The sequence below is a fragment of the Nelumbo nucifera genome, chromosome 3 (assembly GCF_055504915.1).
Source record: "Nelumbo nucifera cultivar China Antique chromosome 3, China Antique-T2T, whole genome shotgun sequence".
NCBI classification, from domain to species: domain Eukaryota; kingdom Viridiplantae; phylum Streptophyta; class Magnoliopsida; order Proteales; family Nelumbonaceae; genus Nelumbo; species Nelumbo nucifera.
Genome location: NC_142651.1, coordinates 109,867,583 through 109,892,402, shown reverse-complemented (window position 1 = coordinate 109,892,402; position 24,820 = coordinate 109,867,583). Strand labels below are relative to the sequence as shown.

Below are 24,820 nucleotides of genomic sequence, written 5' to 3'. Positions count from 1 at the left end.
ATCTATATATTAAATTATTTAATTTAATTAATAAAAATAATATAAGATTTAAATTATATATTATCATTATTGAAAATCAAGTTTTTGAAGGACATAAAGAAAGATCAGGTTCCACATGTAGACTTTAGAATTGACCCCAAAACTGCCAAGGCCAGAATTGACCTTCACAGGATAGGTTACAGTAGGCAAGGTTCAAAGTATCGGAAACGCAAGGTGTATCGAAAAGGTAATTTTAAGAGACGTATCGAGATACGCTTTGGAAACGTATAGATACTGACGAAAAATCAAGATACGCACGTATACACTAGAAAATCCAAAAAAAAAATCCTTAAAAATATGAACAATAATAAAAATAAGTTTTGTGAGTATAACTAATTTATTTAAACATAAAAACCATTCTTCAATTAGATAATATTTTTTTTTGAAATCATTTATTAGTTAATATTTATTATATATAGAATTAGATAATATTTATTATGTATACAAGTTAATATATACATTAATTTTTAATAAATCAATATAACTTGTATTCATCTTATTATTATATAAATATTAATAATCAAATTTATAGCATTTGTGAGGAAACATCCACCAAGGCAAAAAAGATTACTTTAAGTATAAAAAAACATGTCTCTTTAATAAGTAATTAATGTTGGCATAATGGTTAATTAATTATTGTTATAAGCAAATGACCTAGGTTCGAAACTTGTTACATTTGGTTTGTAATTTTTAACAAGTTATTTCACTTAAATAACATTTAATGACATTATTAAATGCTGTAATCAGGTAACTTAAATGAGCATTTAATTAAATTATATTAGCATTTAGTGACGTCCCAAACTTTAAGACTTAATTAAAATTGATATTAACGAGAGAGAAGAGATAAATTAAATTTAAATTTAAAAAGAAGAGGAGAATTAAATTCGATTAATACATATTGCGTATCGGTCCGTTTCGGATATGTATCGGCCGTACAGATGAAAAAATACGAAACCCTGTAATTAGACATGTTCCGTGTATCGGAACTCTTCCGAAATAATACGTATCGGCCCGTATCGGCCGATACGTTGCGAAATTTAAAACCTTACCAGTATGGATGCTCACGGTTGGTTAACCGAATCATGGGGTTTTTTAGGACCGAACCGGTACTATCGGTTTTTGGAAAACCGGTAACTGAAACCGAACCGAAACTAGTCAGTTAACCAATTGACCGGTTCGATCAACCGTCAGTTCGGTTCGTTGGTTTTTCGGTTTTTCAATTTTTATAATATACATTATAAAAATATATAATAAAAATTATAAATATATACAAATTATTATATTTTAATTACTAAATAATATATCATATATTATAAATATATATAATACATATTTATTAATTTATAATATATAAAAAATATATAAAATATAAAGAATATATGTATACTGGTCGGTTCGATTAATTGCTGGTTTTCTATATTGGTTAATCGAAACGGAATCAGTACTTTCAGTTTTTTAAAAACACCAAACCCAAACCGAATCGATCGGTTTGATTAACCGAATTTTCGGTTCGATTTCGATCGGTTCAATTTTTCGGTTTTTTTGCTTACCGTTCCAGTTTCAAAAACCTGTAACTGACCCCCTAGATTCTACCATAAAAACCGAACCGAACAGACCGAAGCTTACCCCTGGTTCAATCCTCTTGATCCTCTTTAGGATGCCAATCATTTTTTTCATGGTTTGTCTTGTATGCATCTTCAAGATTGAAACCATTCAATTTGTTGAAATATAAGCGTGAATGATTTAAAGAAAGGATCAAAGGAACGTCGTCTTTTTCTTTGTTTCTAAATGTTTACTTTGCTCTAGGTTCCATTGTAACCCTTCAACGTTTCGGCTTTTTTTCTTTTGGAGCAAAGTGATCTTCGAACGGACCAGGGTCGCCGTTCATCGTGAATGGGGGGTTCGGACTTCGGAGGCGGAGGCGGAGGCTGGTCTGGTTCTTGGCTTCTCGCTCGAACTTCTTTCCTTTGAAATGAGGAAAACAGGCGGAGGCTGGTCCGTTAGTACCGTCAAATCTTGATTTTAATACAGGGAGGCGTGTTTGCTTCTCATTGGAGGTCGCTGGATAATGCGGCAATCGCGGTTGCCGCAGATGCCGGAATCCATTCGTGATTGGTTACGGTCTTACGGAGCCCGTTACACATACGGAGCGAATAGAAGATCAATTGAAGATCTCGGCTCTGTCAGACAACGTGTTGAGTTTTAAGATTCTCCGGGAAATTCGAGGGTTTGTCAGTTGTCCCTCCCACCTTAATGGGAAAATTGCAGAGGTGAGATATCGCGAGTTATCTACTCAGTTTACTATTTACAGATCTCCTCGTTTTAAGGAAGCTCCTCTGCTTAATCACAAGCTTCATTTTCTCGTCGTTAAGTTGTTTTCAAATGATCCTTGACCAGGAAACCAATCAACAATGAGGATGAACATTCTCAACTCTTAAGAAAGAGAACGTTCGACTTCTCAGCTTTATGCGGCATTCATGCTTGTTTTGTTATGGGACAAATGGTGAGATCATGATTTGGCTGGAGAGTTGGACGGATGCCATCTGTGTCATCAACCAATACCAGATATCTCAGCAACGAACAAAAGAAGCGAGATTTCAGTCTGTCTCTCCAACTTTTTAAAATCTCAGGAAAAACAACTCCATGGAGGGGAGAAAGTCGACCGAACATGCACACGTGGAGACAATACCAAATTCTTTGTTCCCAACATGGGACGACCGTTTCCATCAATTATTGGAGAAGTCGCTGAGGGACTTGGAGCATTACAACCGATGCTCATGTTTCATCCTCATATGCATCAGTTGATCAGTTGGGTGATGGGTTCCTCAACTTCGATTTTCAAGGTCTAGTCGTTAAGGCCAACGGAGGTATGTTTTAGGATCTAGTATAGGAGACATGGAACAACTTTTAATATCTTCCTCTGTGTCAACTAATTGGGTGGAAGATTGTTTTGCCTTTTCTTTTCTTTGGGAAAACCAGCAAGCTCACTAAGTTACTCTAAGTTATACTTGTTTCTAGGATATGTGTCTTTGAATTGATTTTGTTACTAATTATGTTAATTTATGGTTTCTATAATGGGGTTCCTTGTTTGGGAAGTTTTCCTTGAAAGAATCAACACAGATGACCTACTTCAAAGAAAAAGATCCAATAGCTGTTTATCTCCACACTGGTGTGTTTTATGCAAAGCTGCTGGTGAGTCTGGGCACTTACTAATATCTTGTGTTTTGGCAAAAAATATTTGGGATTGGTTTGTTTCTTTATTTGGGTGCAGGTGGACACCTCCAAATAGTCTGCAAAGCTTGTTTTCCTCTTAACCTATTGAATGCTCAACGAAAACATCAAGAATTATGTGGAGATGCGTGAGAGCTGCTGTTTGTTGGACACTATGGGAGGAAAGAAATGGAAGAATCTTCTCAGAAAGGGAGAGAGGCTTGGAAACTTTGGTAGAGTTGACTCGTATAAGAGTAATACACTGGCTGAAGACAATGAAGCAGTTTACAGATTTTTCAACAAATGATATGCTAAGAAAGTGGAAAGAAGTTGCTACCTCAGTTACAAGGAAGAAGACTTTGAATCTCATGTGGAACCCTCCACCTCATGGTTTTATCAAACTAAATTTTGATGGCAGTAGCATGGGGAATTCAGGGCCTTCGGGTATTGGGGGGGTCCTAAGGGATGAGAGAGGTAATGTAATACCTATGTTCTCATGTCCAATTGGGGTGGGAGACTCCTTGAGGGCTGAGGTGTTAGCAGTGTTGGAAGGGGTACAAAGGGCCAAAGAAATTCAAGTTAAGAAACTGCTTATAGAAGGAGATTCTGCGATTGTTGTGGATTGGCTGAAAGAAGACACTCCCAAGATGTGGAGCTACAGCAATGAGAAAAGAAAATTCAAGTGGCTCATTAAGGATATGGAAATCCTATGTACTTGGGTTAGAAGAAATGCTAACTCCTTTGCTGATGGATTGGCTAGGCAAGGAGTTTTTAGAAATTCTGGGTTTTGGGCTCAATTGTGAGGGTCTGAGTGTTTAAATCAGTTGTACTTCTTTTCTGGGGAGTTAAGTATCTTTAGCTCCCCTTCCCTGTAACTTTTTTCCTATTTTAATGAATTATGTGGTTATTGATCAACAAAAAAAAAATAACGGGGTTCCTTGCTTTGCAGAAGTTTTTTCTTTTTTTCTTTTTGGTTCTGATCATCACCGGCGGGGGATTATGTACCATGTAAATACAAGATTAAGAAAGAAACCAACAGGGATCATATGTATGGTACAACCCCTGAAATTTTACTGCTTTATGGCTTTTCCTCCTCCCTGGTCATCTATATTAATTCATGAGAGCATGTCTGCACGTTGACGAATTGAAAAAAAAAAATTGCACGTTAATTAAGCTTCTAAAGAGAGAACTGGAAGTTCATTTCATTTTGTTTCTATTCATAATAATACCACCAATGAGTCAACTGCAACAACAATAAACATGACTATTTCCCCCTTCATCTCATTTGAAAATTTAATTTCCCTATAAAATATGCAAAAAGAAATGCAAATGCAAGTGGAAATGCGAAGAGAACAACAGCAACAACACCTAAGTAATGATGATAAAATCCATAATAATCTTGTATGAAGGAACTGATGGTTTTGATTTCTCCAAATATTGTAATCTCTGTGTCTATGTCTCCATACTGTGAAGTAAGGATGCCGTTTAGGGACCAGGATGTTGGACATATCCAGTAGAACCAAATCCACCATTTTGGAATTTTCTGCATGGAAAATTACAGAATTTAACCTTAGAGGGAGGGAGCATATGAAGAGATAAAGATTGAATGGCTAAGCATCCAAAGCAACTGTTTAAATTTGATAATTTATAGGATCAAGGATCTATTTGTAGTCAGCTGTTTTATAAGGTAAGTTACCATTCGTGTATTTATGACCATCTCTTGTAATATCTATATATAGGAAATAAGGAACCAATTGGATGATTCCCCACCACCCACTGCTTAAATAGACCAACTAATTATCAATGCATAAATTTAATGAGAAAGATGCAGTGATTGTATTTACCGGTCCAGGTATTAGAAACCCTGAGAAAAGACTCAGCATGGTGTAGGTTGCAGATGCCAAGACAGAAGCAACTTGGAGATTTGAGCTTAGTGAAACTATTAGCATCCCCAGGTATAAAAAGTAGAGAAATGTACAGAATGTTATGTAGAAATACCAGAAGATTTTTGTTGCTGACAGGTAGTACCCTATTGTCGGGTATGTTATGACTGTGTACAAAGCTGCTTGGACTATTGTATAAGGAATCTCAATGGTCACCTTCAACATGAAAAAGTATACTTATGCATCATTTTCTATATATATAATGATGAAATTGAATATCAAATGAAAGGAAAATAATGCTAAGTGATCTGAAAATATGTTCAGACCTGTGCAAATGAATAAGCCCTTGAGGAGTACATTCCAGCAAATTTTTCCCGGTATAGAACGATTCTCTCAGTTGCCACGTGTGGTAGAACTGATGAACAGTTGTTTACACCTAAGAATATCATAGCCACATATACTTCTCCAAGTATGTTGAATAAATCTTGTTGGTCATTTCTATAAATCAAGTAGAAGACAGTGATTCAGTATTTTTTTGCCTTATTTGTTCAAATAAACTGAGAAAAGTCAAATTCAAAACCTAAAATCTTAGACTTGTGCATATCTATGATCAGCATTCTCTTAATTTAGATGGAACTGAACTTCTCTTTTCTTTCTTCTGATTTTATATCAACAAGTGGGGTAACTTTGTTAGGGATTTTTTGGCCATAGGACTGGTATTTTCCATGGAACATGGCCTATTCACTTTTGTCTTTTTCATGACATGAACTGAATTATATAATTGGCTTACATTATCTTCCCTTTCTGCCAGAAAACTGCTCCAAAAAGCATGGCTGAAATGGTTGTAAAAGTTAGGCGCACCAAGATGTATTCAGGACTTCTCCAATAAGACAAGTGTTGTTTCCATAAGCATGCCATGAACTGCTTCCAACCATTCTGTGGGAAACGAGTAGGAAAATGCATGTTTGTTGAACCTGGTGGTGGCTCTCTTAATTGCTTAACAAGCTCTTTATTGTCCCTACACAGGGTGATAATATAAAGATTTGCAATATGCATATCAAAAAAAGAAAGATTCTTGTAATATGCATGGACAAATTTAGAATGGTATTTATTGGTGTAAAAAATATATCTTTTTCTCTCAAAATATTGTAGTTATGCACACAAACTGGGATGGACATCAATCAACATTATATAATCTGTCATGAATCCCATTGAGATTTTTATTTATGAATTAGTGAATGGTTATACTCACTGATACAGAGGTGACTTCTTATAGATGTTAGCAAAATCTATACCGAGTTCTGCTTCAGAAGATGCTGAAGTGATTTCTAACATCCATGTTGCTGGGTTATGATTGTCTTTAACCTTTGGCAGATGAGGAATTTCCTGTCAAAAAATTTGGAAGGCTGGATTAAAAACTGCTACCACCTTATATTTATACAATTATTTTCTTAGTTCTACAAAAATGAAAATCCATCAGTTGGGACCAACTGGAACACAACTTGTGCCACTCAGATAAAAAAAAAAAAAAAGAGCAAGAAAAAATGGGGAAAACATTAGGGTATTGGTGAGTTCTCATACTACTAAAGAAGAATAAGGCCCTGAATAAACTTAATAGTTTTTTTCTTCCTATCCAACTAATGAAGTCTCTATACAAGGAAAAGTTGAATAAGACTGGAAACTTGATTATTTTTTCCCTGTCATTTATGTTGTGTCCACCATGGGCATAGAAACTTGATGAAGGTTGTAGATGATTTCACATCAGTCATTCTATGGTTGTTGCAGTTTGTTATGCCTTTCACAGGAAAACCCATGTATTAAGAGTTTCTCAATTAATATGAAGTGTCTGACACTGAATTTGATCCAGACACAGTTTGTTTTACATGTTCCAAGGTAAAACAGACATCGCAAAATAAGCACTGAACAAATGAATGTTCGTGTAAAATAATCTAGGAAAAACATTGACAGTGTATGGTGGAACCTGACAGGATCAATTTTCATATAATGGCTTCTCCGTTTCATAGAGGAAAAGTTGGGGAGCTTGTTCTAGGGAAGGAATAAAGCTTTCATTTGGTGATTAAAATGTTGAACAATGTTTTTAAAGCCACATGGGTTAGGTTTTAAGTTGAGGCTAACGTTTCTGGTGGTTGTGACTTGAAGTCCCTCTTTATGTAGGAAATGCCTATTTTTTTCTTTGGTGATTCAGTGACCTACATTACTGCATGATCTTTTTTTTTATGATAAATGAGTTTAAGTTTTATTAAGGCTGAAAGTATAACCATTACAAGCATCCCCTAGAGAGGCACGGGATGCTACCTCTCTGTAAACAAAACAAAACACATTACAAGTGAGCCCAAAACAAAGATGGCCTATTCACTCCTTGCTTGGCTAGAGTATCCACTAACCCATTTGCTGATCTCCTCACCCATTGTATCCTCAAGTTCATATTCTTGATGATCCATTTAATTTTTTTTTATCTCACCCCTATAGCACCATATTACAGACTATGGATCCTTTAGCCAACCCACCACCAATTTTGAGTCCCCTTCAATCACCACATTGGCTATATTCAATTCATTAGCAATCTGTACTCCTTTACTGCATGATCATCTATGAAAAAATCCTGCCAACTCCTAAATTTCCCTTTCAGGACATATCAACTTGACACACCGTGTCTACATGGGAGCTTGAAACAAGCAAATTCATGGGGAACCATCTATATGTTATATAAATTTGAGAATCTCCAAATAATTGTTGAGCATCATGTTCATGTGCACCATGGTCATTCAGGAACCCTTTGCTTTAGGGATTTGGTTCAGCAAGAAAAGTGTCGGTGACTTGGAGGTAAGGGTATGCATAAAACCGGGTTTTAAAGTCACACAACTTAAAGATATCAAGGTTTTCCCACTGGATAAGCCCTTGTCTTAACAAAATCATTAATTTGAGGTTCTGAATATATTTCGCAATACACCTCATTCTTTTCTCATCCTCTCTCTCACGCCATACATTTTCAGAATTTAATTCATGCTAAGTTGGATTGTTTATAAACATTATTTGTCTGAACCTTTGTTTTATATTACATTAGTATGAATTCTCTTTTGCATTTAGAAGTTTGATGAACTAATAATTAATAAAAATTTTGTGTTTCACAAATCCTTTTAGCCTTAACCAATGTTATCAAAATTCCAAGTTCCAACCTGTTAATGGGTAATGACTGGTTAACTAGTCAGTTGAGGGCCAGATCAGCTGCATACTTAACTAGTCAGTCAGTATGCATGATGTGGTTGCTACTTGCCTTGAATGGGTAAGCATTGAACCATTGACTAGGTTGATTAATGATTAGTCAGCCTAATCAACCATAAAGGTGTTTTATTGATTTGTTTGTTCTCACCTCAAAATATTAGAAGTACTATAATATATGCCTTTATATTAATATATCCGCATTTGTTGCTTCAAGCATTTGTGATGGAATGTTTAGGTGAATGTATAGAGAACAGAAACAACACATAAAATTAAGGAATGGTGGAGGAATTTGTCTTAGCCTTCTTCCGACCAGCAGTATGCTGATCAGGAGTTTCCACAAATGAAGCATTGCATGGGCTAAGATTAAGAGAAACCATGGAGGTGGTTGTAGGGTTAAGTTTCATCCGTCTAGAAATTTACTATTCTTTGTAAAAAAAAATTGAAATTAATATTATATTAACTATTTAATGCAATTCACCTAGTTACTAACTATTTGTGGCAAATTTTCAATTTACTATTTTTAGTAATTTCTGCTTTCTTTAGACAATTGTTCTTCTACTTTAAAGATTTTTTCAAGATTATAAGTACTCAGGTTAGGTGCTGGAGTGATCTTTTTCTTGGTCATTAAGTATGGGTTTGTGATGGAAAGCCTAAGCTTGCCTACTTAGAGCTTTATAAATATAGTCTAAGCCTTCACTTAAGAGATGGAATGAATACGGATTAAGTCGCTTCTTGTTGTTCCTTGTGAAGCACGTTATCTCCAATCTCCCTCTCTTTCCATTCTTCTTTTGTGCTTTGACCACAAGTGCTTTGTGCTTTTTGTACAGATTCTATTCTTTCCATTTCTAAATCCATCTTCTTCCCTAAACACACACACACACACACACACATATATATATATATATATATATTGATCAATAATAGATTCAGTAAATTCATTAAAATAGCATAAGAATAATTACAGCAAGGAAGACAAACACTCTTATCTTCCAAATACAACTTAAATCCTCAAAAGAAAGAAAAAGAAAAGAAGAAACAATTTAGTTACAACTTGGCCCAAAACATTGTATCCCTTTCTATCCCCTGTTTAGCTAATCCATCAGCTATAGAGTTAGTTGTTCTTTTAACCCAACTCATCCTGACTTCCATTTCCCACACCAGCCACTTGAATTTCCTCCTCTCATTGCTGTCGTTCCATAATCCACAGTTGTCTTTCATCAGCCACCCTATCACCACCTCTGAGTCCCCTTCAATTATGAGTTTTCTGACATTCATCTCCTTAGCTTTTTGGGCTCCTTCCATAACTTCCAAGATCTCAGCTCTAAGGGAATCCCCCACTCCAATTGGACCTGAGAACATGGCAGAAATGACCCCGTTCTCATCCCTATGAACACCCCCAATCCCTGATTGTCCAGGATTCCCCCTATAGCTCCCATCAAAGTTTAATTTTAGAAAACCAGCAGGTGGGGGGGGGGGGTCCAAGACACCCTCACTACTGATTTGGTCTGTGTGCAGTTTGCAATCTCACCCCACTTCCTCAACATGTCATCCACTGTGTAGTCTGTGAATAACTCTAAAGATTTCAACCACTATACAGCCCTTATATGGATCACAACCCTCAATTCTTCAGCCCCTCTCTCATCTTCTAAGAAGATCCTAAGATTTCTTTCTTCCCATAATGACCAGCATACTACAACCCTCAATCCTCTCCACATAGTCCTTCCCCTTTTCATGCGCTACTTGAAAAAAGAAGGGGAAAATAGGCTCTACAAATCTGATGGAGGGTTCCACCTACGCCTAGACATGTTCATGGGCCGGGTAGCCCGATGGCCCGACCCGGCCTGGCTCGCACCCCGGTCGGGCTTGGTCATGTAATTAGGCCCGTGGGCCTGACCTCGGACCTAACACAGTAAGCCCGATTGTGTTTTGGGCCGGGCTCGAGATTTGTCAAAAAAGTCTGACCCGGCCCGACTCAGCATTATATATTTTATAAAATATATAATATGTATTTTATATATTATATAAAATATATAAATAATATAATATTTATAATTTAATATATACATTTTTTATTCTTTTCTTTATAATTTCTCTCTCTCTCTCTCTCTCTACTCAGCCGCTTCAGCAGTAGTAACAGTATGGGTTAAATTTCGGGCTCGGGCCCAGGCCCAGGCCCGGGCTTCGGGCTTTTTATAAGGGCTGGCCTCGGGCCCAAGTTGTAGGCCTGATGGTCGGGCCGGGCTCGGGCTCGGGCCTTAGAAAAATCTGTTAATACAGAGTGAAAGCCTGGCCCGAGCCCGGCCTGGCCCGACCCATGAACAAGTCTACCTATGCCCAAAGAGAGAAAAAGCCCATTCCCAAATTGACTTTGCAAATTGGCAAGACACCAGTAAGTGAAAACCAGTCTCCCCATCTGCTTTGCACATAACATACCAATGAGGTGACAAGCACGTATTGGGTCTCTTCTTTTGGAGCAAATCACCAGTGTTGAATCTTTCCAAATAGGCTTCCCAACAAAAAACTACCAACCCTAGGAGGAATTGGTCTGCACCAAACCTCATTAACCGAGAAAGGGGAGTTTGCAAGACCGGTGAACTGGCGTAAGACTTTGAAGAAGGAAGCACAAGAAAAAGAGCCCGTGGGGGTAGGGGTTCAAATTCTAGCGTTCACCTTAGAGGGGTCTAAAAAAACATTATCAAGAAGGTCAAGGAGGCTCAAAATACTATGGAGGTCTGAGTCCCTCACAACCCTCCTCAGACCCAGGTTCCACCCAAACCCAAAACTGGAAGAGGAAGGGGTGATGAAAGAAGAAATTGGCTTATTTTTAAAGTCAGAGAGAGCATACAAAGAAGGAAACTGGTCCTTGAGTGGAACAATCCCCACCCAAGTTTGTTCCCAGAATTTTATATAATTACCTAAATTCAAATCATACTTGACAAGTGGGGAGAAGACTAGAAGCAAATCATGAATGGCTTTCCTAAACATATTATTAACCATTCTAAGTTAACTTCCAAGCATTCACTAGTCCGTTTTTCTTTCTATTCTACAAACTTCATTGCTTCTCCTTTACCTAGCATGTTCACCTTAGTTGGACTTTTTTTCCCCTTTACATCATATTACAAAGATACTACATCAAATAGCCAATGTTGCAATTTCTTTGCAAAACAAAGATTGTCACTTCCTAGCCAGTGCTTAACTATGATTTTATAATAAAATTCTTTTTTTTTTTTGTGATCAAGCAGCCAATGTTTATGCACTTACTAGTTGCCACATCTCTTGGAAAGGTCATCCCCTCACTGCATCATCAACACTATCTTTGATTGGATGTATCTATGGCTCTGTGCACCTAAAAAGAATGTAAACTGTGGGGTTGTCATTCAAAAAACAATTGCCCTTTCATCAAATGTCTCAAACTGTTTGAAGTTCATTTGTAGTTGAAACAACTTGTTTAGGATAATGAGCTATCACATTAGAAAATGATGAGCAAATCAAAGAGCATTTGATAGTTTATTATAATTTAAAATTGACATGTTATGTGGAGAATATGACAATGTAGTAATTAGTAAACGTGCTTGGGTGATGTATGAGTTGCAAATGCCTCCAGGCTTAGGCAACCAAGCATGTAAGTAAACCCATGCAATGCATGGAGTTGAAATGAAATTTGATGAGAGGCTATGGAAAACGATTTTATGTGCATCTTCTGAAGTATAAGTATTTGAGACTCCAAACCTATAACTTGGACTGGAAATATAAGCCCGGGCTTGACTCTATACAGGCGTAGGTTAGACTTCTAGGTTGGGGTAGCTTGGGCTAGAAATGCTCATCCCTACTGAGAAGACTATGAGTGAGATCGTTGAGGGGGAATTTGAACAAGCTGATTGTCAAAGTGAACTCCAAGGCCTAGTGGTGGGAGAGCTAAAGAATCCGGAGACTGTCCTTTGCACATTTAAGGGATGAGATTAAGTAGCTTAAATGGCTAAATAGCAATATGATCTTGAAGATTCAATGGGTGAGAAGATTGGCTAATTGGATGGCTGATAACTTAGCTTAGAAAGGAGTCAACAGGGATCATTTTTATTGGGCTCAGTTGTAATCTGTTCTCTTATGAGTTATGTTAGAAGTGGATCCCACACCTCTCCTTGGGATGCTTGTATTTATGTATATATTGACTTTTCCTAGTAAAATTTGAAGTTACTTATTGAAAAGAAAAGACTTTCAAGTTTGAACAACCTGCTTAAGGCCTACTAAACTACCCTGAGACATCCTAAGTTGTGGGTTTAGTTTAGGTGGGGTTTGAGTTGGCAAATTGGGCTTTGACCTCAGTCTATGGCCAGGTGTCCCAGGCCCAAGGTCGATGTCTAGGGATGACTGGGCTTGGGCAGGAGCGGAGCTAGGATTTTTTAATTGAGGGGGGCCAAAACCTAGAAAACATGGATAGGGGGGGCAAAAGCTAGGAAGCATGGGTAAAGGGGCTAAAATATAAGTGGAACTTAAATAGATTTCATGGGAATTTTGAAGGCATGGGGGGGGGGGGGGGGGGGGGGCGGCATGGCTCCCCTCCACCACCCCCTGACTCCGCCCCTGGGCTTGGGTCCGTCCTTAACTCCACCAATCCATCCAATGTATACCCTTACTTTATTAGGAGTAGAGGAATTCATTCACTCAAAGAGATTTAAGATGAGAGAAAGAGGGATTTAATGGGAGAGGGGAGAGGTTACAAACATTGATAATTGGAGAAAGAAAGAGTGTTAAGAAGGATAATATTAGAGATAGTTAAGACTAGAATTTCGATGGCTTTAGTCTAGGCAACCCATGGCTTTCAGGTGTTGGGGGAGTGATTAGGAACAGTGCAGGAGATATACCTGCTCTCTTTTCAGGACCAATTGGTAGGGGACTCCACAAGAGCAGAACTTTTGGCTATGCTAACGGGTTTAAGAAAGGTTAAAACTCTGAACTGCTCAAATGTCACCATTGAAGGTGATTCCAGGATTGGCTGAAGAACAGTCAGGAGGGATCATGGCACTACAGACATGCAGTAAGTGAAATAAGATGTATCCTGGGGCAGTTGAATATTAGCTTAAGTTGTTCCTAGAGTGGCAAACAACATAGTTGGTGGATTGGAAAAACAAGGAGCAACAAGAGAAAATATGTTTCGGGGTGTGTTGTAATTGTAAAACCTACTCTTTATGTATTGCATTGACACTGGCTAGCTGAGGCTATCCATGTTTGTAATTCCTCTTTTTCATAATTTTAATAAAATTTATGTTGTTACTGATAAAAAATAGTTATTTGATTTTTATATTTTTAATTTAAAAATAAACAAACCACATGTATGAGAAAGGAGAGGAAGAGGCGCATGCAAACATTGAGGTAAAAGAATTCTTTGCCTTCCTCTTTCCTCTATATAATATAGATATAGATTAGCTTGCACTCTCTTTGTCCTTGAACTATGTTCTAGGGGTACTGGTCAGGCATACTGGTTTGGGGCATGGCAAAGTGATAATTCTATTACTCAGAATAAAAGTAAAAAGTAAATCAAAGCTGAGTCATTAATTAATGCCAACTGTGCTTACCTCAAAATATTTAATAAGTTTACTTGAATGCATACCCAATGTTCCAGAATAGATTATTTGTCCTCCCATTTTCATTAGAATTAACTGCATGAATAATATTCATATATTTGATTATTGACTTGTTTCTGTATCCATATAATCAGACAATGAAAAAATATCATAAAATTGTCAAGAATTCAAGATGCAGAGCTGAGTGCAGGAATGGGAAATTATGATTGTACTTGACTTCAAATGAGATGTTTTGTTTAGTGCATGCCTATAGTAAAAAAACATGAGTCATGTATGTCTGTCTTATGTAAACAGAGGAACATGCCTGTTTTGGAGCAGCTACAGTAATCCGAACCAGTGAAGAAGGAAGAAGAAGATGAGGAAGAAGACAAGAGAAAGAGAGAACAGGAGGGTTTAGTCGAAACTGATTAGACCTCCATTCAGTCGACCCCCTTATGTTTATTAGGTTCTAATTACACTTACAAAGACTAAACTGCCCTCACTTAAGTGTGGGGCAGAGTACTCTAATAAAACAGCCACATAAGCAAAGTACTTAACTGACATGAGATTACTAAACTACCCCTATTCGGCTCACTCTAACAATGCCCATTGGTTAAAATAAAAAAATAAAAAATATCGAGGTATGCTACATGGAAAAAATACAGATTTGCATACAATGGCTCCAAAGAAAAACTTTATGTCCTTAGCTTACAAAAACTGTCTAGATATTTTCTTTGGATGGAGTAATGTAAATGATTAATAAAATGCAAATATATAGCATGACTTTTGTGATGGCCACAATCTCCTTGGCATTTGAAGGAGGAACTTTTTTGGATGCATAGGAAGAGCGAGAGAGAGAGAGAGAGAGACCCCTCTACTGTCTGTTTGAATTGCCTAAAGAAGACATATGCAATGGTAAAGAAGTTTAGAGGCATTGAAAGCACTCTACAAATTAACAATATGTCCTTAATATTGTCAAATAATATGGTCATGATGCTGTTGTAAGGTAAAGTGCAATTGTAGGTAAATGGATGTGCAAGGCACAGAATGATGAAACATAAATGATAAATCAGGGTCTTTTGGTCTTAATTGGATTAAGGAGTGTTTATTATCGGAAAATCCCTGATCTATGTTTGTTATTTTGTGCTTTACATGCTTATACAGCATGGGATTGTTTAGCTAGCAATTCTCACAAGGCATATGCTTTGATTTATTGACTGAGGGATTTCATTGACTTAAAATTGCTATCATTTTATTTTATTTTATTTTTCTTTTTTGACAATGTACATTTGTACTAGAATAAGTGGTAAGAGAACCCCATAAACACCTTTTGCATGGTTGTAGAGCAATGACTTGTATGGAGAAAAAACAATATATCAAAATGGAAGAAAATGCTGAAACATTGGAAGGTGTGTGTGGAAAATGAGATATGAAAATGGTATTATCTACTATAACTGATTCCTCAAGATTCTTTAATGATGAAACAAAAAGGTAAAACTTTCAATCAATCAATGATAGTATACTTGTCTGAACCCTTGTGGCTTAAATCAGTCAATTTGTACAATTGGAACAGTGACAAATGGGGGAATGAATCAAAATTCAAGGGGGGTAGTGAATCATAGGTGGAGGTGTTGGTAAATAAAATCCAAAAAACTAATAGAAGTCCATGAAGTGGACTGAACTATATGTTTCCCAAAAAAGAAACTAGAAAAGGTTCAACATTTTTAATTCATATTCCTTGGTAAATGGTCCATAGTCTTCTAACTCAAATTGCCTTATCATCAAGTCAGATATTAATAGCAATATAGCATATTATCCATATATGGTCTTTTGGAATGCATCCACGATTTTCTCATATTGTGAGTATTACCTCATCAAATGCCTCAAATATGTCAATGCTTGGTTGGTGGATTGTGCAGACTGTTGTCCTTCCTGTAGCAACCACATTTTTCACTGCACGCATGACAATTGCAGCAGCTCTAGCATCTAAACCTGATGTAGGTTCATCCATGAATATTATAGATGGGTTGGAAACAAGCTCCACTGCAATTGTTAACCGTTTGCGCTGCTCAGTAGATAGACCACTTATGCCAGGAATTCCAACCAAAGAATCTTTAATTCCTCCAAGTTCAATTGTTTCAATGACTTCTTCTACAAATTTCTGCATGAGAGATGCTCATATTAGGAGAATGATCCTTAAGTTGCAGAGTTTGCAGTTCTTTTTTCCTTGCTAGTATTGGATAGAGGCATCATAACCTTACTCTTATGGTTAGATGAGGTATGATTCAAATTTTGGAGGTTCTAGCTTAGTTTTATTGCAAAGGGGAAAACAAAAGTTGGGCATCATTTTTAAACAGTCTTTGCAACTATAGGGCTGAATTTCCATATTTTGAGTAAACCTTGTTAGTACTTGATACGGCATTAAACAAACAGGATTCATGTAGCCGAGTGGAATGATGGTGATGATGATGATAGCACTTCAAATGTGGGTCTAATGTTAGAATTTTCTGGTTAGGATCTCAGGCAAATTGGATGAACCATAAAGTAAATATCATTGTCTTGCATGATCATAAAGTGTGTTGACATGGTCCTTTAGGCTACATTTGTTTGGTATCTGGGGTGTTCTATAGCATAGTGGAAACTGGAGAGGCCTGGTTGAATGGTGATTTTCTGTTATGATTCAAGATGCATGAAATACAATGGGTATGGGGGAGGGGGTTGCTTATGTTGTACCATTACATTATAACACAAATTCTACCAAAAAGAAACAAAGATCTTTGCAACTTGGATTACTAGAATTAGCATTGGTCATAGAAGGGTTCTTACCATCAGACCCAACAAAAAATACATACTTTTTTATTTTTTGTAAATGATTGAAGAAAAAAAGTTTTGAAACTAACCGTTTCTTTTCTGATAGTAAGAGAAGGATATATTACAGACATGAGGAAGTTGTGGGGTTTCAAATATGTAACTTGGATGCTTTGTTTTGATTTAGATTTCTTTTTGTTTACGCCATGTGTGCAGGAGTTTCCTTGACACCTGACAAGATTGTATACTTTTTTTCCTTTTAATGAAATTTTTATATTTACTATCAAATAAAAAGGAGAGAAGGATATATTACAGATTTGGTTTTTTGATCAATCTGAGGTGACAACCGCAACCAAGCTGAAAACATCACTGATTCTTCTACCGTAATTTGTGGAGAATGTATATCAGTCTGCTCACAGTAACCTGCTATCCTAGCAAATGTCTCTTGGACCTTGTGGTACCCTCCAATTCTTATGTCTCCTTCAATATAACCCCCAGTTTTCCTTCCAGAAAGAACATCCATAAGAGTTGTTTTTCCTGCCCCACTGACACCCATCAGTGCTGTAAGGATTCCAGGCCTAAATGCTCCTGTAATATCACAGAGCAGTTGGAGTTTCTTTTGAGCAAAACCATGTTCTCTCATTTCCTGTGGATAAGGCATGCAAGAATTATTGTTAAGTTCTTTTTATTAGTTATTGATATATACAAACTGATAATAGTTATTATCTAGGTGGTTTACATAATTACATGATTACCTCAGGAGTATCAACATAGTACTGCACATTCTGGAATGTCATTGTCAAGGGCTCAAATGGTAGAACCATCCTCCCTAAATAATCAACATTAGTACTTTTCAAACATCTCATCATATAATTCCCAAGGGTGTATGCATATTTTGTAACTTTTTTTATCAGAAGAAAATGAATTTTATTTTATTAGTTTGGAATGTAGGAGTGATTAATACAACTCGATGACAGGAATGTCAATCCCTACTTACAAACTCAAATTACATGGATGCCTAAAATAATGCATTTTTTGTAATTTGTGCACTTTCTTTTATTGTTCGTGACTAAATTGAAGCTATTTATAAAATGTGTCTTCAGTTTCTCACCAGATTTTTTGGTTTCTTCCATGGTTACAGGAGAGAGATCAAGGTTTGACTCATTGTCCTGCTGAATACCATTGTTACAATCTTCTCTTCCTTGTAGTTGAGAGAGCATTTCTCTAGAAATAATAGCCTGATGCCTCTCCGGAGCTGAAACTCATGATATTCATATATGTAAGTGAAATAATGATTCACTCCTCATGCTTGCATATATTTCATGAAGATAAACTTACGATTCAAATAAGTTAATGCCAAGGAAAATCCGATGTTAAAAAGCATTGTAAACCCAAACAATGCTCCTAATGAGATCCAATAAAAGTAACTCTGGAAGTTTAGACCATGACTGTTCAGAACCTCCGACCCTATAGTTGTGTTTCTCCATGAAACCTACAAATAAGAAATGTCATATTATTGTGCAATTTGGATAACCTATTAAGTATACATACTCTTCATAAACCAACAAATTATGTCATTTTGACTTCACTTTTTGCCAGCGGGGAGCAAGAAATTCATTTATCGATAGTCCTATCTCAGCATATGTCATTGGAGAAAGCCAGAATCCCCACCTCAACCAAGATGGTAGAGAGGCTGCAAAAACAAAACAAAACCAAGAATAATCTAGCTGCATGGTTCTGCTTAAACTTAAAGAAAGAAAAAGCTGGCAATGGTCTTACGTCGTGGAACAATGAAACCTCCAAATAAGAACATCAGAATCAAAATCAAAGAACCGAAAGTTGAAGCAGCTACCATATTTTGGAAAATCGATCCAATGAGACAGCACATAGACGTTGCTGCTTGATGCAAAGCGAAAAGTAGAAGGAACTGGAGCAAAAACCTAATAACATAGTGAAGGCATAGATTGTGAAACCGAGAGAAAAAAAAAAAAAAGATAAAGCGTGTTTAGCATCCCTTGAAGTCTTTGAGACAATGCTCACCTTTCCACTTCAGGGCTATACCCAATTACATAGTATGTAAATACTGTCCAAAGGAAAGACTCCACCAGTGACACTGGAATTTTTAGAATAGAGGCTGGAATGGAGTAAGCCCAAGCTGGGTAGAAACAAAATGATCTTTGCTTGTAAAAAACTGGTAGTCTGGAAATGGTGAAAGACACCTCTGCCACTCCATTGGTCATAAGTCTAATAATTGTATAAAACAAAGAACCCATATAATAATTTGCATGTGATAAATCCACCATCATCCGTGTACGTATAAATACTGTCATCGTTATGAATGCAATTATCACAATCTGTTGGATTAAAGGAACCAGACGTGCATAAGACTCATGATAGAGTACATTAAGATGATAGATTGTATAAATTGTGAATACATGAATTGTAGTTGTATAAATTTACCTGTACTGTTTTGAATACATACACGAAGGAGTTCCGCTTCATAAGAAGTATTTCTCTACCTATGCAAGCTTTGAACAGGTCCCATTTGTTTAGGGAGTATATGCTGTGAGACAAAGCATTATCTTGACATTGTGATTTATCATATGGTTCCAACAGATCCTCAATTAGCTTCTCCCCAATTTGACTTGCCTTGAATTTCTCAGAGAATTGATCTATTGAAACATAACAATAGGGATTTGCAAGGTTCCAGTACTGTGCTTGATCTTTTCTGGATATTACCTGTAAATGGTCAAAACTAAGCTGTGTACCAACATTAGTAGACACACAAGAAGAAGGGACATATCCTCTTTACCTCCTGGAGGAAGTCTGCAACACCCTTTCTTTCTGGGCACTTGAAACCACAACCCTCGAAAAACTCAAGAACATAACTTCGGGGGCCATGATATATGATCTTCCCTTCTGCCATTAAAATAATGTCATCAAAGAGATTGAATGTCTCAGGTGCTGGCTGAAGAAGTGAAATCAACACAGTAGCATCTGTGAGGTGTGCCAATTGCCGAAGACAGGTAATAATCTGAAAGGTAGTGGAGGTATCCAAACCAGTTGATATTTCATCCATGAAAAAAGCTTTCGTTGGACCCACAATCATCTCTCCTAGGAAAGTTGCAAAGGAAAGCTTATTCTGTGAAGAGGAAACTTGGAAGACCTCATAGTAAAACATTACATCAGCATTTAAAAAAATTACATTCTCTTATTTTATGCTACCTGTTGTCAATCTCTTCTTCTGACCACCTGAAATTCCTCTTCTCATGGCATCCCCAACCGCTGTATCGGCACATATATCCAATCCCAGGATCTGATATAGCATTTTAGTTTACATTCATTCATAAGTGGCAGAAACATGAGAATTAATCTACTCCAATTACTACATTAATTCTGTTCCAGTTAAAAAAATATACCTTCAGAATATAATCTGTCTGAAGGTTCTTTTCTTGTCCCTCAGCTGAAATTGCCTGTCAGAATTTACATTTCTTTCAGACTGTCAACTTGAAAGAGAAACAGAGATGCACCAACTATTAATTACCTTCATGTAAGTGTCTATATCTGGATCAGGGAAAATTCCTGCTTCTTCCTCCCTTCTACTGACTTCCATCATAATTTCTTGAAAGGCAGACAAGTACAGAGTGCCAACTTACACTGTCATTATGATCAATACCACAATATTCATAAAACATTTATTGAGGAATGAAGAAGCTTACCTTTTCTGCTTCCAACACCTTGACAACGTGCTGAAAAATCAAGTGTTTCCCTCACAGTCAGCTCAGGTATGTGTAGGTCATTCTGGCTTATATAAGCTGATGTTTTTTGAGGAATAAATCCATCTAGTCTGTAACCATTGTAACAGATCTCTCCTGTGGACTGAAGAGGGGAGGGGGTTGGGGAGAAATACGTCAAAGAATTTCAAAGATTGCAGTCATGTGTTGTTAGAACACAAAGCATAAATAGAATATGCAAAAGAAATGCTAGAAATTTTGAGGAAAAGACAAGAAGGGCTGAGGAATTGATTGAGTTTCACCATTATTAGAGTGGCTCATTGGGCATTGGTTTGTGAAAGATTTCAGAGGCATTACCATGAATGATCTGTTAAGAGGATGGAAAGTTGTAGCTTATTTCCAAGTTAGTTAGGAAACCTGAAAGATTGTTAGGGGTGCAAATTGGGTACCCGGTTTCTGATTTTAGGATTTGACACTGCATTAGGCCCAGGTTTCCGGGCCAGGCCCATTCAAATTTTGACAAAGTCCCAACCCAATCCCACCCAAGTTACACTCCTGCAGATTGGTGGCGTGGAGTGCACCAGTTGTGGGAAAAAACAAATTTAATTTTGATGGATGCTGCCTTGGGAATCCATGAGATTCAGAGAGAGTGGGGGTGTAAATAGGGAGCATAATAGACAGATGCTACTTAGTTTTTCTGGTCCGATTGGCCTTGGTAATTCTTTGAGAGCTGAGATGCGGGCTTGACTTCAGGGGTTAAATTTGATGACTATGCAAGGGATGAAAGAAGTGGAGGTGGAAGGAGACTGTTGAACTGTAGTCTGTTGGATGAAGCACCAAGACTTAATTCCTTGGGTGTTCAGACCAATGGTGAAACAGGCACAAGATATGGCCACCGATTTAAATTGCCCGTTCAACTTGGTGCCTTGGTATGCCAATGATTTAGCCACTTGCAAGGGCAGGGGTGGGACTGGTCCGATTGGCCTTGGTAATTCTTTGAGAGCTGAGGTGCGGGCTTGACTTCAGGGGTTAAATTTGATGGCTATGCAAGGGATGAAAGAAGTGGTGGTGGAAGGAGACTGTTGAACTGTAGTCTGTTGGATGAAGCACCGAGACTTAATTCCTTGGGTGTTCAGACCAGTGGTGAAACAGGCACAAGATATGGCCACCAATTTAAATTGCCCGTTCAACTTGGTGTCTAGGTATGCCAATGATTTAGCCACTTGCAAGGGTAGGGGTGGGAAGAAACCAACTAGATTGGGGATGTCCATGGCTGGGATTCAATTTGTAACATTCTTATATGAGCTGTTTGTTTTATGTTAGCTGGATTGTATCATCTGCTCCAAGCCTAGGAGCAAGCCTTGTACTATTTTTTTCCATATGCTTCTGTTTTGAGCATCCTGGGCTGCTTAATGAATTTATTGTTGACTATCAAAAAAAAAAAAAGAAAAGAACTTCTAATTTTAATAAAGGTTGTCATTGCCTATTTTCTGATATGCAATTTCAAGAAAATTTTACCTTGATAAGTGGATAGGAGGTACACTAGATCCCTTTCAATGTAGGTATTGTCCTAGCATTACACTTTTTATAGAACTATAAATTGCAACCTTAGATATAGGTTTTTCAGGTTCTCCGAGTACAAACTTACAAGTAGGAAATCTCTTCTTGCCTAGCATTATTTAATTCGGAGCTTCTTTGTTTTAACATTATTGTTTCATCTCATCTTACAAAAATCTAACCTTGAGTGAGTAATTTAACTTTCTTGCAAGGGCCAGTAACAAGGTAGTTTTCCCACATCCTGGAGGACCAAGTAGAAGAGTTAACCTGCAAATGGAGAATTCTCAATGAGTCAAAATCTTGGCCTTGTTTTCATCACAAAATAAAAAACCCATGCCATATTTACTTTTGTTCCTTTCTTAAGCAACAAACTTTTGAAGACTTGCATGCTAGATTCCATGTCTGGTTATTATACTTGGATAATTGTAAATAAGCACTTGGAATTTTAGCATTAGACCATGTAACACACAGATTCGACAGGAGTTGGGTGTAGGCAATCTTTATTGGATCATCTTTATTTGCATTCAGTGCAAGCAATCTCCAATTACCATCCCATGGATGAGTTATAGCAATAAGCATTCTGACTGGAAGTCCCTGATGTTTCAATTAGTAATCCTAATCTTCGTTAGAAGGACGACCACCTTTGGTAGCATCCGTGTAATTGTAATTAAACATTTATATCTCCTTTGGTTCTTTGCATATACTGATTTTTTTCACTAATTTATGGCCATAGTTCTTTTTGACCATTTACCATTTTCTTTGTAAAAGCTTTAAGCTTGCTACCTATATCCCTGATCGGTGAATCTAACTCAATACACTATGATGAAACCTCAAGAACATGTTATTCTTGGTTCTATATGTATAAATTATATTTCAGCATACCTTGAAGGCTTGATGATTCCATTTACATCTTTGAGAATGCTTATCTTGACTTCTTGACTATTGCAACCACTCATCTTTGTAATAACCTGTTCAATAGGCATTTTGCTTCTAATAAGAGAGAAAGAAGATTGGAAAATTTAAACCAGTTGAACAGAACTGTAGACTTATTATAAATATAGAGGAAGAACTGTTCCAGTAACCCAATGAAGTTTAGGAGTTTCTAAGTCAAAATTGAAGAGTTATTCTTTAGAAAAAAATGAAAAGTTTCACAAAGAAAAATCATAGAAAGCTACAAATATTACATAAAGAAGTAATACACTTACAGAGAATATGCTTTTGACAGAGTTCCATAAAGTTGGAAGAGGCTTGCCATGAACTACCTTGCACTCTGCTTCCACACACAGATTCTTGTATCTTACCTCCACGGTAGGTAGTTTCACATCCACTCTACAGAAAAATAAGCTACATAAATATATTAAAATCCATTTGTCTGTAGCATGACTGTGAATGCATATTTCATGGTTTCATGCATATCTGTACATCATACATGGACATATGAAATCACAGTATGTTTGATACATGATTATTCATGGTCAGAGTCAGACCCTTGGGTTATCAAACAAGGAGCTTGATCTTCCTGTACCATTTCAGGTCAGATTGAATGGGTAAGTCCTTGTCCAATCTGTAGAGCACCAAAATTTAGGACCACCATCCACAATAAAATGCTGGTGGTCAATGGGTTTATTTCCTTTGTAAGACTACAAGTAATTCCTTGGATCATGTAAAATCAGCACACTACTTAAGGTAATGTCAGAGCAGCTTTTGAGTACTTAATTTTTTTCCAGTTGTATCTAAAAGTGTAAGGTAAGCATACCTGTCTATCCTTTCTCTTAGTTTTTGCAGCAATCGGAGATTGTCATGCTCAATGTGCTTAATCAGTTTCTCAATGAACATGTGTCTTTCTCCAGCTCCAAGCCTCGTAACATCTATCAACTTCTTTCCTGCTACTTGTGAGCCATTCTCATTTCCCTGGGGATCAAATAATGATGTTCTAATCCTTTGGAATGTGGGTAATCTCTGAATTGCAGCCCAGTATTGCAGCTCAACTTCATCATCATCCTCCCTTATACAATCCTCATGTGGACTATTATGGAAACTTGAAGCATAGGGATCAAGTGATAACTGAATGCTTCTCCCACTCATTTTTTACTCCATTCGAGTTGATATGCTAATCTATTCAAAAGGCCACTGTCATGGAGCTTGTAGAACTTAATAAAATTTGCTGAGTCTTTGGAAGCCTATGTGAATATATAAATGCTGCAGTCTTCTTGACATTTGATGCATGCATGGTTCTTTACTTTTCATCCTTCACAGGAATCACTTTTAGATTTTTAGTGCGGCTAACAAAAAGAAGGTTGTTTTGCCTCTAAGAAGGATATCATAGTGAGAACCAGCAAAGAAGTTAAATGATATGATCGTAATCTATCCCATCTCTAATGCCAAATGTGTTTCCACATGCTGGGGACTGGACCTACTACCGGATGGGTCCCCATGAGGACTTGCCATACACAGTTATTTTGCAGCAATGGATCTGTTTTATTTGGGGGATAAAAATAATGGAATCTAAGGTTATTGTGTTACACTCGGTTAATGGTTTGTTTTTCTGTACTCTGGGAATGACTTCTTGGTTTCTCCTTTTCTGCTCCATTGAATTCGTACTCATAAATTTGAAATGAAGTAGATGATGCAGGTGCATCAGAATTAATGATAAGGGTGGAGTAGAAATAAAGAGTTCCTAATTGCTTTTACAGTAGAACTGAAGTTTACTTAGCCAGAGTGGTTGATCAATGGAAAATGATAAAAGAATTTCTTTATTGGGAAAGAATGATGGCAATTATTGTTC

The 24,820-nt window shown here is 37.0% G+C and overlaps 1 protein-coding gene and 1 long non-coding RNA gene across 4 annotated transcripts; one reads left to right on the top strand and one right to left on the bottom strand.

Moving 5' to 3' along the window:
- The first annotated feature begins 1,660 nt into the window (after positions 1 to 1,660).
- On the top strand, positions 1,661 to 3,926 carry LOC148801840 (uncharacterized). The gene is made up of 2 exons (XR_016083804.1): positions 1,661 to 2,309; positions 2,437 to 3,926. It is a non-coding gene; the product is annotated as an uncharacterized LOC148801840 (long non-coding RNA).
- Positions 3,927 to 4,422: 496 nt separating this feature from the next.
- LOC104607124 (pleiotropic drug resistance protein 3-like) lies at positions 4,423 to 24,539 on the bottom strand. 3 transcript variants are annotated; one of them, XM_088900260.1, is made up of 25 exons: positions 23,792 to 24,539; positions 23,241 to 23,379; positions 22,918 to 23,003; positions 22,218 to 22,302; positions 20,464 to 20,623; positions 20,289 to 20,365; positions 20,164 to 20,217; positions 19,970 to 20,060; positions 19,805 to 19,858; positions 19,557 to 19,663; positions 19,205 to 19,483; positions 18,785 to 19,098; positions 18,524 to 18,684; positions 18,334 to 18,437; positions 18,083 to 18,236; positions 17,856 to 17,999; positions 17,500 to 17,573; positions 17,058 to 17,390; positions 15,807 to 16,097; positions 13,949 to 14,032; positions 6,385 to 6,518; positions 5,923 to 6,150; positions 5,459 to 5,630; positions 5,094 to 5,348; positions 4,423 to 4,792 (listed from the first exon to the last, which is right to left on the bottom strand). In XM_088900260.1, exons 1-25 carry the CDS (start codon positions 24,118 to 24,120, stop codon positions 4,526 to 4,528), a joined length of 4,176 nt encoding a protein of 1,391 aa, XP_088756386.1. In that variant the 5' UTR covers positions 24,121 to 24,539; the 3' UTR covers positions 4,423 to 4,525. The 3 variants fall into 3 exon arrangements, with proteins under 3 accessions (XP_088756386.1, XP_010270957.1, XP_088756385.1); XM_010272655.3 differs by having other exon boundaries at positions 19,557 to 19,858; positions 23,241 to 23,364; positions 23,792 to 24,534; XM_088900259.1 differs by having other exon boundaries at positions 19,557 to 19,858; positions 23,792 to 24,530.
- Between the last annotated feature and the right edge of the window lie 281 nt (positions 24,540 to 24,820).